At 38.6% G+C, this 18174-nt stretch overlaps 1 protein-coding gene across 1 annotated transcript in view; it reads left to right on the forward strand.

Annotated features, from left to right (window-relative positions):
• LOC121379500 overlaps positions 1–17798 on the forward strand; it is a 33948-nt gene extending 16150 nt beyond the window's left edge. The window contains exons 4-9 of the mRNA XM_041508144.1: positions 1226–1319; positions 2816–2909; positions 4421–4573; positions 7959–8081; positions 9272–9380; positions 16623–17798. Of these exons, the coding sequence (XP_041364078.1) occupies positions 1226–1319; positions 2816–2909; positions 4421–4573; positions 7959–8081; positions 9272–9380; positions 16623–16932 (883 nt within the window). The 3' untranslated portion in view covers positions 16933–17798. The remainder of the gene's footprint in view (positions 1–1225; positions 1320–2815; positions 2910–4420; positions 4574–7958; positions 8082–9271; positions 9381–16622) is intronic.
• Positions 17799–18174: the final 376 nt, after the last annotated feature.

Genomic DNA, 18174 nt, shown 5'->3' on the forward strand with positions numbered 1-18174 from the left:
TTGATAATACATGTAACTGGTACCGAGTTTATTTTATTTATTACTTCAGCTATTTTTTCTCTAAAAGCCTTTATTTTCGACGCACATGCACGAAGGCCAACCTGTATAGAAACGATGTAAACCACTTTGCGTACTGTTCTGATAATTGCTATAACTTTGTAATTTAATCACATTCATAAATAATTTTAACACCAAAAACAGAGAGCCGTAAACGCAAACTCTTCAAACTACATGACGTCATTTTGAGTGTTTGCCAAATCATGATGACATCATATTTAGTACCGACAAGGTCATTGGTTTGTAAGCGTCAAATTGTCCAATAGTATTGTTCGTTAGTACAATGCAGAATATTTTCCCTGTTATGAGTGACCCTTGGGGTAATAAATATTTATTACCCCAAGGGTCACTCATAACAGGGTAGACAGCTATTATAACGAGGCCTATTCTTGTTGGGGTTTTTGTTGTTATTGTTAGAGGGGCTCAGTGGAGATTAGCAAAATGATGCAGAGTTTACCTCTTGAAATAAAGAATTTATTATTATTATTATTATTATTATATAAGAATCCAGTTTATTCAAACCAAATGATGAATTTATAAATATTCTCTTCAAAAAAATTAAGGGAACTCTAAGAAGAATTTACAACTGCCAAAATTGCAAGGTACATGTATATTAGCTGTGGGGAATGGTTATATGATAATAGTGAATTAATTGGGCAAAGATTACAACCGGTAGTTCAGTATTACAGTAGGTTTTATGACCATCAAAGATCTTGAAGGACGATTGGGGTCAGAAATGAAATTTATCATCAGTAAATCAAAAATTCAAACAATAAAAATGACTAAAAACAAAACAATAACAACTGTATGATCAACAGAATGAAAAAGATTGACAGAAATAATGTTCCACAGTGATTAATTGACCTTCCTGGAAATTGTCAAAATCGAGAATGACACCCCACGCACGTGTGATGCACGTGCAAACTGTGAGAAAAAAGAATCCATGATATACAATCATGTGGGACAGAAGAAGTACACCACCACCTCAAGTGTACTTTTTTTTTATCCCACATGGCCGCATGTAATGGATTCTTATCTTATAATGTCGGTTACTATAATATGTCAGAATTATCAAACACTTGACATCCAATAGCGATGTCAATAAAATCAATGTGCTTTAGTGATGTTAAATTGAGCTTAATTTTTTTTTTCATTTTACTGATTGTAGTGAAGTTCTAACAAACGGAACCGATAGACGTTCAGCTGTAGGGGTATTTGCTGATGCCTTTGGTGTGGATGCTCAACCGGACACTGTGGAATTGGTACGCTAATATTGCATGTCATTAATACATCCTAGTTTAATTTTTAGCTGACAGCCAAATTGCTATTTCTTGTTATTAACTTGGTTATTATTTTTAAAGAACTAGATTAATTCTGAGTGTTACATCCCAAATTATTTCTTCAATCACTGAATCAATTTATGGTAGACAAGAATTAATTCATTTTGTTTTTTCAAAGTTTATTAACCCCAAAAACATTTGGTAGTGTCAGAGTTGGGGCCCTGATATCACTACCTTACAGTCATTGTGCATTATATGTAAATAAAAAATATATACATGCATATACAGTAAAACACGACCTAACGACCTAACGACCACCCTGGTGCTAAGACCACCCCACTATAAAGACCAATATTTTAAATAACAGAATATTTCCTTATTATTTTATAGCTAAAACTACCCAAGTGATTAAGACCACACATGCTTTTAATGATTACTGGACCAGTAAAGTCCAGATCGGGAGGGTGTCGTTTCCCAGATAGTCATTTGGATCCCACAAATGCGTACCACAGCATTTACTTGTCACGTCACATAAGCTCAAACAATAAATAATTTGGTAAACTCTTGCCTAGTTTTCCATTGTATGGTATTAAAGTTAATTGCAGTTTGCACAAACTGATGACAACTAAAATAGGAGGTTGGGACGTAAAATTCAAAGACAATATTTACTTCAAACTAGGAATTAGTAGTTAATTCTGGAAGGTACCCCGGCACACAGTCATTTTATTGTATAACTTGCACACAATAATGTTGAAAAGTAACAGTTACTCAGTGTAACATGGTTTTTGACTTAATGAAAACAAATGCTATACCCCCTTAGTTTTCCCCTATATTTTTCACAGAAACTGATAACAATTGCAACATTTAGCTTCAGTCAGTCAAGTGAGACAGACTGCACGTGTTTGTATTACCTTTGGGGCAGTCAATGTCCTAAAACATCGGGAGGGTGTCATTTGTCCCGACAGTCGTCAATCTCTATTGTATAATAATTAAGAAAAAGAATGGGTCCAAGGTCACAAATAACATAAGCAGGGTTGACACTTGATTATTCTTGCATTTTAATAAACCATCATCACCTCAGTTTACACATTACTGACGACAACTGACAAGGAGGTTGGGATGTAAAATTCACAATCAATATTTACCAAACAATCATTATTTTGAATGATAATGTTGGTAATTTGGTATTAGGACCACCTCACTATTAAGACCATGGTCGCAATAGCAGGGTTTCATTGTATATACCATATATCGCTGTGGTTAAACTGACCCCTTAGTTTGCCCCACAATATCTTGTACGAAAAGGTTGGTATGATGTATAAGCCGACTCAACTTCTATGTAGTTGAATATGCGGGGGGGGGGGGGGGGGGGATTCTATAATATATCTATGTTTAGCTTCATAAATAATAATTTTAGTAAGATGTGCTATATCTGCATGTCTTAATGTAAGCTGTAACACAGACTTTTGATGTTTCAGGAAAACAATGGAATTTATTTTGATGGTGTTCTTAATCTGACATCAAGAGTTACCTGTACCAGAGGATCAGTGCTGGTAAATAACACTGAATGTGGTAAGTATTAGCTGCATACTTTTCCCCTTCTTACACCTTACACTGTGGTTTTACATGAATGAAATAACATGATTTTTCCATAGACATTTGACACCACCCAATACAATGTATTGTGGATATACCGTTGATTTGAAAATGCTGCTTCAAACTATTAGTTGGCTATTTAGTCCATTCAGCATAAAGAGCATAATTTCAACTTGTCAAAAACTAAATTCATAGAAGAAAAACTGCTTCTGTATTGTCAGATGCTTGGTAAAAGGCAGTTGATATAATTGAAAAACAAAATATTTATATGCAAAAACAATGCATAGATATTCTTAACTTTGTACATATTCAGGGATGTCATTAATAGGTAGCCAGGCATCGATTTATCACCGCCTCTTTAATAAATTGTCACCCAGTATTGAATTACAAATAATAAATACTCCTGACTGAATATTAGATATTTTACAATCTAATGTGCACATGTTGACAACCCTGTTATAAATAAATGCATTTGTAAGCTTGTTCCCAAATTGGTTAATATTAGCTTATTATCAATGTGTAATGTTAATATTTAAGATAAACCAATGCCTGCCTGCCCACCCATCCATTTTATGGTAGACAGTTGGAGGCTGTATCTACTAAATACGATGCATCAGTGACGAAAATGATGGCTGATGCTATTCCATATTTTGAACTTTTCATCTCTGCACATTTATTATTTTTTCATCATTTTAGATGAAGTGACACCTAAAAGTGGCAGTACACATGATGGGTGCCACCCGTGGGGCAGCATATATGCTAACCTTTCGCGAACACCTGATACCACTGTTCTGAGTGGATGTCATCACAACTGTACTTATTCCATTGAGCTCTGTCTAGTGCTAATTTTGATTTAGTAAACTGGTCTGGGAGTGGCAGTGCAAGGATCTCCACTAAAGGATCTCCTCAGGAGTGGCTGCCTCCTACTGAAGAGGCAGTAGATAGATTCATGGAATCAACCACTATTTTATAAATGCCCATTCGACTCTGATCTCGTATTATGATTTTGTCATTCAGATTTGTAGGTACAAATAAAATATGTATTAGGAAATAAAATACGTTTGACTGCTACAACCATTAGGATGATCAGAAATGCATTGAATATAAAGACATTGATATTTGAAACAAGGAAAAGTATTTAATATGTAATTCTAGTTGTTAAAAAGGCTCTTATTAGTTGGCAACATCTTAACAATGACCGGGAACTCTAGACAGTCTTTTTAACAGTTACGTAATACTTCTACTTGAAGAAAATAATAAGAGGAAGAGTAAAAAAACCCCAACTTAATCAGGACACAGTAGCATAGAAACTTTTCCAGCCAGACAAAAACGAGCATTTAAAAAAAAAAAATTATACTTTACTTATTTTTCTGATGGGGTTGCTGCTTGCCATAATCCTCTCCATCCCACCCAACCCCCATCCCCATGTACAGCCCTGTAGTACAACTCTGTTGCTTTAAATCTTGATGGATTTTTCTCCATTTCAGAAAAATGCAAAGCTGGTACCAAGTTTGTGGATGTGAACAACAGTTGTGTTGACTGTAGTACAGAAGGAAAGTACCAAAATGCAACTGGACAATCAGTCTGCCTGTCATGTCCAGGAATAATGACACCTTCAGCTGATGCCACACATTGCATTTGTAAGTATTACTGACAGGAACAGATAACAGGTTACATACTGAATTACCTTTTTCAATGTTGCGTCATGTTAGAATTTCAAATTTACTTGCCATTCTATGCTGCTTTGTTAAAATAAGGGATGCAGTTTAAACAGTATTTTATTTTAAATGTCCATAAGACTACATAAATGTCTCTCTGTGAAATAACACTGAGTACAATTTCTGTAGAGGGTTGCATGTTTACTTTGATTTTGAAATGTCATGGATTGATGATAAATATCCCAGAACTTCTACAGAGATCAAAAGTTAAATATGCTAATGGGTTTTTATATCTAAACAACTATATCAGTGAAGTCTTATCTTTTGGTGACATTTCAGAATATGTCTGAGCACCATCTCCATCATATCATCCGTTCCCATATCCTTCATATCATTCCTATATCCTTCATATTCCATCTCCTTCATATCATTCCCATCTCCTTCATATCATCTCCATCTCCTTCATATTGGCCCCATCTCTTTCATATTGGCCCCATCTCCTTCATATCGGCCCCATCTCCTTAATATTGGCCCCATCTCCTTCATATCGGCCCCATCGTCTTCATATCATCTCCATCTCCTTCATATCGGCCCCATCATCTTCATATCATCTCCATCTCTTCTTCATATCGGCCCCATCATCTTCATATCATCTCCATATCCTTCATATTGGCCTCATCGTCTTCATATCATCTCCATATCCTTCATATTGGCCTCATCGTCTAGCTTCATATCATCCCCATCTCCTTCATATTGACCCCATCTCTTTCATATCATCTCCATCTCCTTCATACCATCTCCATCGCCTTCATATTGGCCCCATCTCCTTCATATCATCTCCATCTCCATATCATCCCCATCTCCTTCATATAATCTCCATCTCCTTCATATCGTACCCATTGTCTTCATATCATTCCCACAGCCTTCATACCCCCATATCCTCCATATCATCTCCATCTCCTTCATATAATCTCCATCTCCTTCATATCCTCATCTCCTTCATATCATCCCCACCTCCTTCATATCAGTCGCATCGTCTTCATATTCCCATATCCTCCATATCATCTTCATCTCCTTCATACATGTATCATCTCCATCTCCTTCACATCGGCCCATCTCCTTCATATTAGCCCTATCATATTCATATCATTCTCATATCCTCCATATCATCTCCATCTCCATATCATCCCCATCTCCATATCATCCCCATCTCCTTCATATCAACCCCATCTCCTTAATATTGGTTCCATCGTCTTCATATCATTCCCATATCCTCAATATCATCTCCATATCCTTCATATCATCCCATCTCCTTCATATCAACCCCATCTCCTTAATATTGGTCCCATCACCTTCATATCATCCCAGTGTGTCCACGTCTCCATTATTTCAAAGAATCTCCTTTATTTCATGATTCTGCTAGATCTTTGTTTCCTCCTTTTTTTGACAAATCTCCTTTTTTGGGTAAAGGAGATTGTCTGCATTTTTATTGGCTTATTTCCTCACAATTGAGTGTGTAATTGTATTCAAGTGACTTTTATACTTTCAAATTGAGCTCCTTCTGCAATAAAACACTAGTATTGTCTACAGTTATTGGACTACACCAGCAAATGTAAATATAACATGATTTATTTTTCTTCCAATTTTACAATTAGCTTTACATTAGTCCATTTATAATTCATTGCAGACTTTCATGTAGCACTATATTACTAGGCTTTCAATAAGTAGTGTAAATATTAAATAGTCACATAGGAAAATAAGATAATTATCATTATATACTATGTTGTAATTCATTTACTGGTGTACATTGGATACATTGTCGGGTTCTATGAGAAAAGGTAATAATATAATGTACTGTGTTAATGAAGTACATATAGGTGAGCGTGGAATGGCTATGACGGGTAAAGAAGAAGGCCATTCATTAAAATAAAACGACTATTAAATATCTGACTTATAGTATGTTATGTTATAATTTAATATATCTTGTTAAAATCTTATAGATTGTGGACAAATTTCTTCAGGGCAAACCTTGAAATGTTGACTCTAGATGCTCTCAGAATGCATCTGAGGTCACTTGTTGTTGTTTTCAAACATTTTGACAGATAAGTGGGGACATCCCCCCCTTTTGAACTCACTCCCCCCACGGCCATCGTTGCCTATGGCTTTATCTCCTTATTTTTATTTCAAGTCTGTGGACACACTGCAGCCCCATTGCCTTCATATCATTCCCATATCCTCCATATCATCTCCATCTCCTTCATATCAGCCCCATCTCCTTCATATTGGTCCCATCGTCTTCACATCATTCCCATATCCTCGATATCATCTCCCCATCTCCTTCATATCATCTCCATCTGCTTCATATCAATCCCATCTCCTTCATATCAACCCCATCTCCTTCATATTGATCCCAACATCTTCATATGATTCCCATATCCTGCACATCATCTCCATCTCATTCATATCATCCCCATCTCCTTCATATCGTTCCCATCTCCTTCATATTGGTCCCATTGTCTTCATATCATTCCCATATCCTCCATATCATCTCCATCTCCTTTGCTCCATCATCTTCATATCGGCCCCTTTTACATATCAGCCCTGTCTCCTTCATGTCAGCCCCATCTCCTTCATTTTGGTCCCACTGTCCTCAATATCATCTCGATCTCCTTCATATCATTCTATCTCCTTCATATCAGCCCCATTTCCTTCATATCAGCTCCATCGTCTTATCATTCCCATATCCTTCATATCATCTCCAACTCCTTCATATCATCTCCATATCAGCCCCATCTCCTTCATATTGGTTCCATCATCTTCATATCATTCACATATCATCTCCATCTCCTTCATATCATCCATTCCTATAACCTCCATAACATCTCCATCTCCTTCATATCATCTCCATCTCCTTCATATCAGCTCCATCTCCTTGATATCAGCCCCATTTCCTTCATATCATCCCCATCGTCTTCATATCATTCCCATATCCTCCATATCATCTCCATCTCCTTCATATCATCTCCATATCCTTTATATCATCACCATCTCCTTCATATCAGCCCCACCTCCTTGATATCATTCTACATTAGACTAAATAAAGAAATTTCCATCATTTAAAATAGGATATTTCTCTAGAAGCATCCAAACTACATGTATATGCTATGTTCTGGTAAAGAGGAGATATATTGTGGGATTCTAAGAATCTACTGTGGGGAGGAATGGTGGTATATTTCTAAGTTTAACAGCAGTCCTCATATCACCCTTGGGACTCCTAGTATTATTCCTTATGTATTGCTACAGCAACATTGTAGCATTAAAGCTTCTGTTAATTTTGTTCACACAATATTTATTATTATTAATTCAGCAAAATGTGAAGCGGAGTCGGACTACTGCCAGAATGGAGGAACCTGCACAGTCAAATCTGAATCTGAAGTATCATGCTCTTGTCCCAGTCCATACACTGGGCCTCTGTGTGAAATGCGATCAGGTATAGTTATAGACAATCTGAATTGTGTTTTTAAAAGCAGAAATCGGTGCACTCAAAACATTTAATTGCAAATGCTTTCTGCCCCCTCCCCCATAAAAGTCATCCCATAAGCTTATAGGAAGAGTTCTTGTCGTGGACAGAACTCTCTGGTGAAGTCAGAGGTTGTGCCCATGACAGGCACAACAATTACGCACACCCACACCTAAGAAGAGGATGGAAACCGCACGCAAATGAACACAGCATGCTGAAAGTCGCAAGTTATTTCCTGGTATGGTTTAATACAAGGTTTATGCTTACAGACTAGATACATGTTTAGGGTTTTTTTTTTAAATTATATTTATTCAATAAATGAAGTGGATTGCATAACAGGTAGTAGACTTATATAAATGCCTCTACACAGGATACATGTGCTAATAAACGTAACTTTAAGAGGAAACGCGCTACATTTTTTCATCAGCAGCAATGGATTTTTACATGTACTTTCCCCCAGTCAGGATAGCACACACACCATGCCCTTTGGTATGCTAGTTGTTGGGGCTCTGGTTTGGATGGGGGTTGGGGGTGGACTGAACTACATCCCAGACTTTACATATCTAAAAGAAGAAAGATCTGTCCCAAAGTGGCATGTTCAGAAGCATACTATTATTGGTGTTATTTTACCGGCCTTGGTGGCATTGTGGTTAAGGTATCGGATATAAGGCTGGTAGGTACAGGATTCGCAGCTCAGTACTGACTCCCACCCACAGCGAGTTTTTACGACTCAATGGCTAGGTGTAGACCACTACACCCTCTTCTCTCTCACTAATCACTAACAGTTGACCCACTGTCCTGGAGAGACAACACAGATAGCTGAGGTGTGTGCCCAGGACAGCGTGCTTGATCCTTAATTGGATATAAGCACGAAAATAAGTTGAAATGAAAATAAAATTAATTTGCTTTACCGGCCTCAGTTGTATTGTAGTTAAGCCATCTGACATAACGCTGGTAGATACAGGGTTCACAGCACGGTACCGGTTCCCACCCAGAGAGAGCTTCTCACTCACTAACAACTAATCCAGTGTCCTGGACAGACAGGCCAGATAGCTGAGGTGTGTGCCCAGGACAGCGTGTTTAAACCTTAATTGAATATAAGCACGGAAATAATTTGAAATGGAAATGGTGTTGTTTTGAGTATAATTCTCTGTTTCCAGATCCCAGTAAAGACAGTCAGCTGAACGACATTTTAGGAGCTGCTATTGGTGGTGGAGGGGCCTTCCTCCTCGTGATGTTGATTGTCATTGGATGTGTAGTAATGAGAAGGTAAGGCTTAACAACACTGGCCCAAATTACCAGCAAGTGTTAGATATTGGGCTGTTACAGTTTATTTACCATTTCTTACTGCTGAAGATATTGGCTTCACCCTGAGAATGTTAGAATTGCATTTGCCATTCAAACCTGGTAGGATAAAGCCATTTTAGGCAGTAACCAATTATTTCGTTTATTCTGCAATCTAACAAGAAGTGTCATAAAATAATGTGCAAAGTGTATATAATGAGTGTAACCAAGTGAAACTTTTGCAGTATGTCATACAAAATAAATGACATTTATATGTGTACCCCTTTCTGTTTTGGATCATAAAATTAATTTTGAGCTGTTACAAAAACCAGGACAAACAGAAACACCCTGGATTTACCCAAATTGGTAATTTAATAACAGGTCTTTAAAAATTCAGTAGGGTGTAATGTAATTTTTTTTTTTATATGCAATTTTCCAGTAACGTTTGTTTTATTTAATGACGCTACTAGAGCACATTGATTTTTTATCTTATCATCGGCTATTGGACGTCAAACATATGGTCATTCTGACACTGTTTCTTAGAGGAAACCCGCTGTCACCACATAGGCTACTCTTTTACGACAGGCAGCAAGGGATCTTTTATTTGCGCTTCCCACAGGCAGGATAGCACAAACCATGACCTTTGTTGAACCAGTTATGGAACACTGGTAGGTGGCGTCGTGGTTAAGTCATCAGTCTACAGGCTTGTAGGTACTGGGTTCGGATCCCTGTCGAGGCATGGATTTTTAATTCAGATACCGACTCGAAACCCTGAGTGAGTGCTCCGCAAGGCTCAATTAGTAGGTGTAAACCACTTGCACCGACTAGTGAAGCACAAAACCTGATACTGAGGGACTGTCTGGCTGTCATATATGAGATGCTACCGTCGCTGGCCCATCCACCGGTTTCAGCCAAGAAGGGTCCGTTTCACCACAGAGGTTCAACCGGCAGATGTCATCATTCAATCGTTGGCTGCCACAGGCCCCAGTCAGTTTACACGGTTACCAGTAACCGGCCCGTGCAGATCGCTTCTTCCGGCATGCAATCGGAGCCCTGTAACGAACTGAAAGATTGTTCGGTACCGTCGTCCTGTGATTGATCGAAGTGGTAAAGCGTCCAGGGTTCCACCGGCTCCTGTCGGTCCGTGTATCCATTTGCAGTCAGTACATCGACCGTCCACACCGGTCAACAGCTGATACGGCATTCAGGGTTTACACTGGCTCCTGATGGGCCCGTCCACGGTCCGTGTTTCCGATTGCAGCCAGTACATCGAATTGCCTGTGCCAGATTACTGAGCGATTTTCCAGATGATGCGTCGACACCTTCCGTGATAGAAGATCCGGACGCAGTGAACCACGTGGCTTTGAGGGATTGTCTCGCAGCGGTGTATGAGATGCTTTCGTCACTGCACCATCCACTGGCACCATTCTAGAAGGTTTCCGTTTTGATGACAGATCCGATGTCGCGGTTTCCATGAGTCAGCTTCGTTTGTGGTGTTCCCCATTCATCACAACGAACGTATCCCGTCTTCAACCTATCCTTCAACAGTGTGGCACCAGCCTTGAATGACGCTGTTTCCAGCGGGACCAGACGTTTTCCTAAAACTTACAGATTGGCACGTCCAGTCGATGGCTTCAGTTCAGCGTAGATGTTTGTACATGCTGTCCTATTTGATGTTTTCCTGGCAACCATAGCTCCTTGTTCCAGCCTTACATCTTCAGTCACATCCATGTCCACTACGGTTGCACACTATCATCAACCTTTCAGCACAAGCCGGACATCTTGGCAGACCTGTGGTTTACATCCAAGCTGTTTCATGAAGTATCATTGCAAGAGTAATTTTGACGTCGGCGCAAGATTTGACACTTAGAGGTCGCCTCCAGCTTCACCGTATCCAGTTGTTTCTGAATCCATGCATTCAGTACAATAACTCGGATTTGCTGATCCGGTTACCAGTCGCCCTGCAGTCCAGTCTCTGATGGTGGCAACGCCAGGGGAACGTCTTCGACTGAGTTTCTTTGCAGCCATTCCAGACGACCATTCCAGGTGGCCATCTGTACAACCAGACATTGTCCGGGCTATGGTCTCCAGAAGAAGCCGTGCTACTTCCATCAACAGTTGATTGGAGCGACTCTCATGGTGGCCACAGACAGTATGACCGTGGCAGTTTACATCAATAAACAGGGTACGACTTGGTGCACGACGTGCCTCTGCAGTTCCATGCACGACATATTCCTGTGGTCTCCAACATCCTAGCAGACTGTCTATCCCGGCTGTCATCTCCACAATCAACCCAGTGGATGCTACATCCGGAGGCTTTTCGATGGGTGTGCGAGCATTTCTGGACACCAAACATCGACCTGTTCACCACAAAGTTCAACCTTCAACTTCGGGTTTATGTGTCACCAGTTCCAGATCCAGATGCCATCGCCCTAGATGCTCTCGCCATCAGCTGGGATCAGATGGATGCATACGCCTTCCCACTTCCGATCCTGCTGCCCAGGGTGCTACAGCAGTTTCAACAATACCACTGTCGTCTGCTGTTGATCGCACCGATGTACATTAGCTTCCTCTGCCAGAGTGGGTTCATCTGCTGCTGCATCCCACATCTCGGCTTTACCATCTGTACCCATGCTTATGACGGCTACACGCGTGGACCTTATTGCCATAGGCCTGAAAAAGAAGGTTTTTTTCTTCCAAGTCTACTGCAGCAATTCTGACGGCTCATCGATCATTTCCTACTGCGATGTACAATGTCTGATGGTGCCTGCGGCAGCAACTCATGCCTCAGATGGTTCCTGTACCTCGTCTGGCTGATTTCCTGGTGTACCTCTGTACGTCATCGAAGCTCAAGGGCTCGACGATTGCGGGTTACGTCTTAGTCTTCGCTACTGTCCGTGATCCTGCTACTGGTACGAAGTTATCTGCTGTCCCGGAGATCCATAAGATGATTAACGGGTTTAAATTGTAAGATCAAGTTCATCGCTTCATCCTCTAAAGTGGGTCTTGAATCTGGTTTTAAGGTCCTTGACTGTGGCACCCTATGAGCCGATGAAAGAGTCCTTCTTGGAAGCTGTCACTTGGAAGACTGTCTTCTTGTTGGGGTTCGCAATGGCTGCTCGTGTTTCTGAACTACATGTCTTGGATGTGGACCTGGTTCGGTTTCACCTTGAACGCAAGTCGGTTACCTTGGAGTTCCTCATGAACTTTGTGGCGAAGAATCAGCTTCCTGATCAAGCGCCGCGAACGTATGTGGTCTAAGAGTTATCGTCCATCCTGGGTCCGGCCGATACTGAAGACTTGGCTTTGTGTCCTGTTCGAGCTCTGCACCACTATATTGAAAGGACTTGCTCGTTTCGCCAGTGCCGTTCGTGGTTGTTCCTTTCTTGTCACCAGATGCACTTAACAGTCATTACCAAGAATACTGTGGCTCCTTGGATTAGATCTACAATTCTGTCAGCTTACCAGTTGGCAGGTTTGCCCGCACACTCTGCCTCAAACCCGCATGAACTGCATGCACTGGCCGCCACCATGTCCTTGCACTGTAACACATTCAGCGCATACTCACTGGCTGTTTCTGAGTGTCGGACTCCATCTTTGCCAACTCTTACCTGAGGGACGTCTTCACTGAGGATGTCGAGGGCTTCCATCATCTGGGTCCTGTGGTTGCTGCACAGACACTGGTGAATACTAGCCATCCTCGTCGCCGTTGAGGGTTGCTGTTGGATTCTAGGCTGCACACTGCAATGTCCTTCGAATCGACACCTGAGGACTGCTGAGACATTTGTTCTTTTGCACCTTTCACATACTGGTGCCGGAACTTTTGACGCCTGCATCCCTGGTGGCTAACTCTTCCCACCCTGTCAGAACCTGCATATGTTGTGGCTTACGTCTCCAGTTCCTGTTGGTTTCTTGGTGTTGGGCTTGCCACTGCTGATGGATGCCACCTTTTCCGGTTGTTGTTCCTAACATCACCTGCATTGGGCTGTGACGGGCATCCCTTGGAAGAGGGGTCTTTATGGTTGGCTTAATTCTTCCACTGGTAAGTTTCCATCTGGTCTTGGGGAGATTACAGGAGCATCTTTGGATTTGGTACCCACCACCATCTGTTGAATGCTGCACTTGTTTGAGGACAGGTAATATTGAAAAGAAATGGTGTTTTCTCTTTTATAGAGATATTACATGTCCTCAAGCGTTTATTCCCACCCGAACCTCCCCGCTTCCCGTCATCTGTGTGATGCGCTCAGTGAAAAAGAAGGACGCTATAGTCACATGACCGGAACTACAAGGGAGCATGCAGTAGAAGATTTAGGCCATCCCATTCACTGTTGGGATGTTCGGACCAGTCCACTTGTGGGGGGGAGGGGGGGGGGGTGCACTTGTTTGAGGACAGGTAATATCTCTATAAAAGAGAAAACACTTAAAAGTTTTCTCCAATTTTGCCCCTTTTTATATTTTTTTTTTTTTTTTTTTTTTTTTTTTTTTTTTTACATGTATTTGTGATTTGTAACTACAAATTAGGGTATAATTAACTCAAGAGTATCAAAATTGTAATGTGTTGCCATAGTATTAACAGTGGTTTCCCTGGGGAAATATAAAGAACATAGAAAATATTCATTGTTTATCCATTAAAAATTAAAATGGCTGCCTGTTCTTTGTCAGTATGGAGATGCAGTTCAAATTCAAACTGCATCATCACAGGTTAACCTGCCATTCACCCAACATTGGATTTTGAAATAATATAAATTCATAAAATAGTAGTAAATAAAAATATTTGGATGTAATTTTTTGTGGGTATGTAATTAAGGTGTAATCTCTATATTTCACAAAATAAATAAATAAATATAAAAAATTAATAAATATTTTTTGGTCAAGTGCAACTTTGACACTGCCTCTTTATATAATATGAGCAATGGTTGGCATCTGACAATATTCAAAGAGAGAAAGAAATTGATAGTGAAATTCTAAGTAATTAGGATATCATTATTGTGAGTTGGACATCTGTAAGTTGGAATTTTGGCTGATACAACTAATGTTTGATGCATTAAAAGATTACTATACATGGCTCGAAGAGCGAAAAGCAGTCAGTTTTTTTAGACTTACCCAAACAAAAATGCATGCTTGCGGCTAGGTTGTCGCAAGGTAGTTACAAGGTACATGTAGTACAAGCAATGCCAACTATTTGCAAGCTAACATTAAGCTTGCGTAAGGTAGTCAGTAAACTAGAGATTCACCTGGTAACAGTACAAAAAAAATGCAGGTAATTTTTGAAGAGACGGACATATGAATGAATATCTCATCTGCTATTTAGATCATGATTCTGTTATTTTTTAATTCCATAATGGTCTAAAACACATTTCAGAGGTCCTAATTTTCCAAACACTATCCTACTCCTAACTCTGTGCTGTCCTATTTTCAGCAGGTCATATTGTTTCTTAGCAGGACATATTTCTTTTGGCCTGCTGTTAGAAAAACAAGAAAAGCAGTCCATATTTTACTTCCTATTACGAGCCCTAGCTGCTGTACAATAGCTGATATTCCTTAGACATCATTTTGCATATTTTGTTTTAAATAAGCACTTTATTAACGGAAGTATGTTGCAAATATATCATTTTAAAAATTCTATCATGATACCGACACATTCGCTTTTAAATTGGGATAGAGTTTATTCACATTTAGAGTAAAAAAATATCCACATTGTTACTCAAATATGTACTAATTTATTATATGTCACAAAAGTACGCACAAAACAAATCTAAATAGATAATACAATCAACTACATAACAGTTGTAGACCTCATATCTTCAATTCATTTAAAATTCTTACTATATCACCTAGTGGTTGGTGCAGTACTTGATACCGAGTTGAACATTTACATTATTATCAAACGATAAATTTGAACTGTCCGACTTGGACCGATCAGATGGCCTAAATTTGAAACAAAATTAAAACAGTGAAATTAGTTAAGAACAGCTGAGGTGTGTGCCCAGGACAGCGTGCTTGAACCTTAGTTGAATATAAGCACGAAAATAATTTAAAAGAAAGAAGTTAAGAACAGTCAGGTTTTTAGGGTGTTACCACATGTCAAGAAAGTCGAGAACAACACTGCATTCCCCACAAAATCTTATTAAACTAAAACTACATTACCTGTGTTTTGATCACTTCAGTGTTTGTTTCGATGCGTGTAGTATATGTATACTAATATCTTTAAAATAAATACCATGTTCATCCAAAATATTTATATAGTGTTGCTTTTAGTACACTTAACTAATTTTCTGATTATCGTCAGAGAAAAAGAAGCAGAACTTTAAAAATGTATCTTATGTCAAAACTCCCTCTGTGGTGAATTACTTCTACTAGTTCTAGTGCTGGAATGAATGACAAATTTCAGAAGTTCCATCGTTATAATTTATTCTTTAATTAATGTCTGCTATAGCATAAATACCAAAATATACAGTTTCAAAGTTGTTTAATTCATGATTGTGTCCAACTCAAGATCACTTTATTAATCACTGTTGAATGAATTAGAGGATAACCATGTATTTCACCATTTGCAGACGTTCATGCTGATTATAGTCGCAAACTGAGTTTTACCGAATCAATGCAGCGTTAACAAAAACCTGGTCACTACTAAAGTACTATCATTTTTGAAGTCATCCGCCTTATAAAATAATGATATATGTTTTTACATGTAATACAACTGTTGCTCTTAATATTGTTTGTGTATTTTATTGTTTTATTAACGACAATACCAGCCATTATTATCAATTTCCTTTATTCCTAATACAATTCACGACAGTTGGTGCTCGATAACGAAGATTCATAATTCGGCATAGTTGGCGTTATGTATTTTCTCATTCCTGTTAGCATCGCACACATGACGTCACACAAACGTTTATAAACAGCATTTATGTCATAAAATTTAGAGGAGCACATATTTTGCTTCAGAAAAAGATTCAATGTTGGTATTTTAAAAGTAAGTATGTCCAACTATAAACAGCGAGAAGTAGCGGATGAATATGTAAATAGGCTCTTGGGGAACCCCAAATTTCCGACAGATACATGCTCATTACACTGCTGCAAATGGATTTGATTAGCCAATCAAATTTCGCATTATATGTAGAGTGAATTAGAATACACCTTTTTATTTATGTTAATTATTCTTTTTATTTATTTGCTTGCTTTTTTTCTTTTTACTTATTATTATTATTATATTTTTCACAACAGGAGAAAGGACAAAAAACAATACATGAAATCTATGCAGAGTTACACCTCTGAACCTGCGCCATTCATGAGTGCTATGGAGCATGCGCCATATCTGGCCCACAAGAGTCACCACTTGAATCCACTGTATGACAACCGGGATGTAATGGACTTTTATGACCCAATGGGAAGTGGCATGTTTGACAGACCGTATAATGCTGTGACCCCTAAAGAAGACTACGATCAGACAGATGAACCGTACCCCAGCGTTTACAGACCGATTGTTGGATCTACTTCGCCCAGACGTCAAGGAACCTCCATGTATCAGGCTTGATCTGACACTGCCAGTAAATACAACTCTTGAAAAAGAGTAACGAAGAGTACAATGACATTTCTATATTAATCAATACTATGCATTTTTGTGCAGTATCATTTCTATATGAAATGGATAAATAATACAGCTAACTTGAAAATAATGTGGAAACAAACAAACAAATTACCTGCAATTTAATTTTAAAAATAACTGTCAAGAAGTAATGTACATGTACGTTTTTGAGGCTATGGGGTATATTAATTATTTTGTTGTCTTGGTGTTTCTTATTCAGGTCAAATGTTTCATTTATCACTTTATTAATATCAGTTTTATATTGTGGGTATTTTCATACTCTGGAGACCTCTTGATGACCTCCGGAAGACATCACATTTCGTCATCACATCCAGATTATGGATCTAATACAGCCAAATCTTGATTGAACACAGAAGAATAATACTTAATTAAATAGAATTTCTTTAGGGGCCGTTCAGATATTACGTAATGCTTGACCATAACTTCCCAAATAATGCTTGGAGACATTCCCCTACTATTAACCCCTTCATAAACAAGCCATTTTACACGATGGGTATAATAATACAATGATTCCATTTATTGTAACATAATGCTTTGCAATCTGGGGAAGCAATTTGTAGTCTTACGAACAGTAATAATATGTTGCTATATTTTAAAATTAATATTATTTGAATACCAGTATATAATATACTCATTCATCAAATTGGTGTTAAAGAGAAAGTCATATATTTGTCTTTATGTATTATTTATTAATGCATATCTGTTTGTAATACATGTATATTAACAACAAAAACACAAATAACACTTCCTTGTCAATGTGGTAAGACAAAAAGTGAAAGGTTTTAAAAATTAATCAAAAGTGTTTAAAAATACTTAAATTAGGGTTAAATATTTTGTATGTTAAATGTTTTTTGGACACATTTCTTTGGTGTTTTTGTCCTTGTTTAGTGTAAGGCCTGCTTTCTTTCCATTAAAGCGATTTCGCAAGCGTTTCCATGCATGAGTTTATCAATACAATGCAGTTAAATAGTACCTTTTCCATGTACGCGCAGTGATGGTGACGTTATAACGTGAAGCATTCACTTTTGGCTTAAAGTAAACTTAAATGTAAAATTTTGTATTGTAATCGGCTTGTGAAAACACAGATATGGAAAAGCACATTGGCACATGATAAAACGTGCACAGAATCGCTTTAATAGAAAGTGGGCCTAACAATCCTATCAAAACATG

The sequence above is a fragment of the Gigantopelta aegis genome, chromosome 8 (assembly GCF_016097555.1).
Source record: "Gigantopelta aegis isolate Gae_Host chromosome 8, Gae_host_genome, whole genome shotgun sequence".
Taxonomy (NCBI): Eukaryota; Metazoa; Mollusca; class Gastropoda; order Neomphalida; family Peltospiridae; genus Gigantopelta; species Gigantopelta aegis.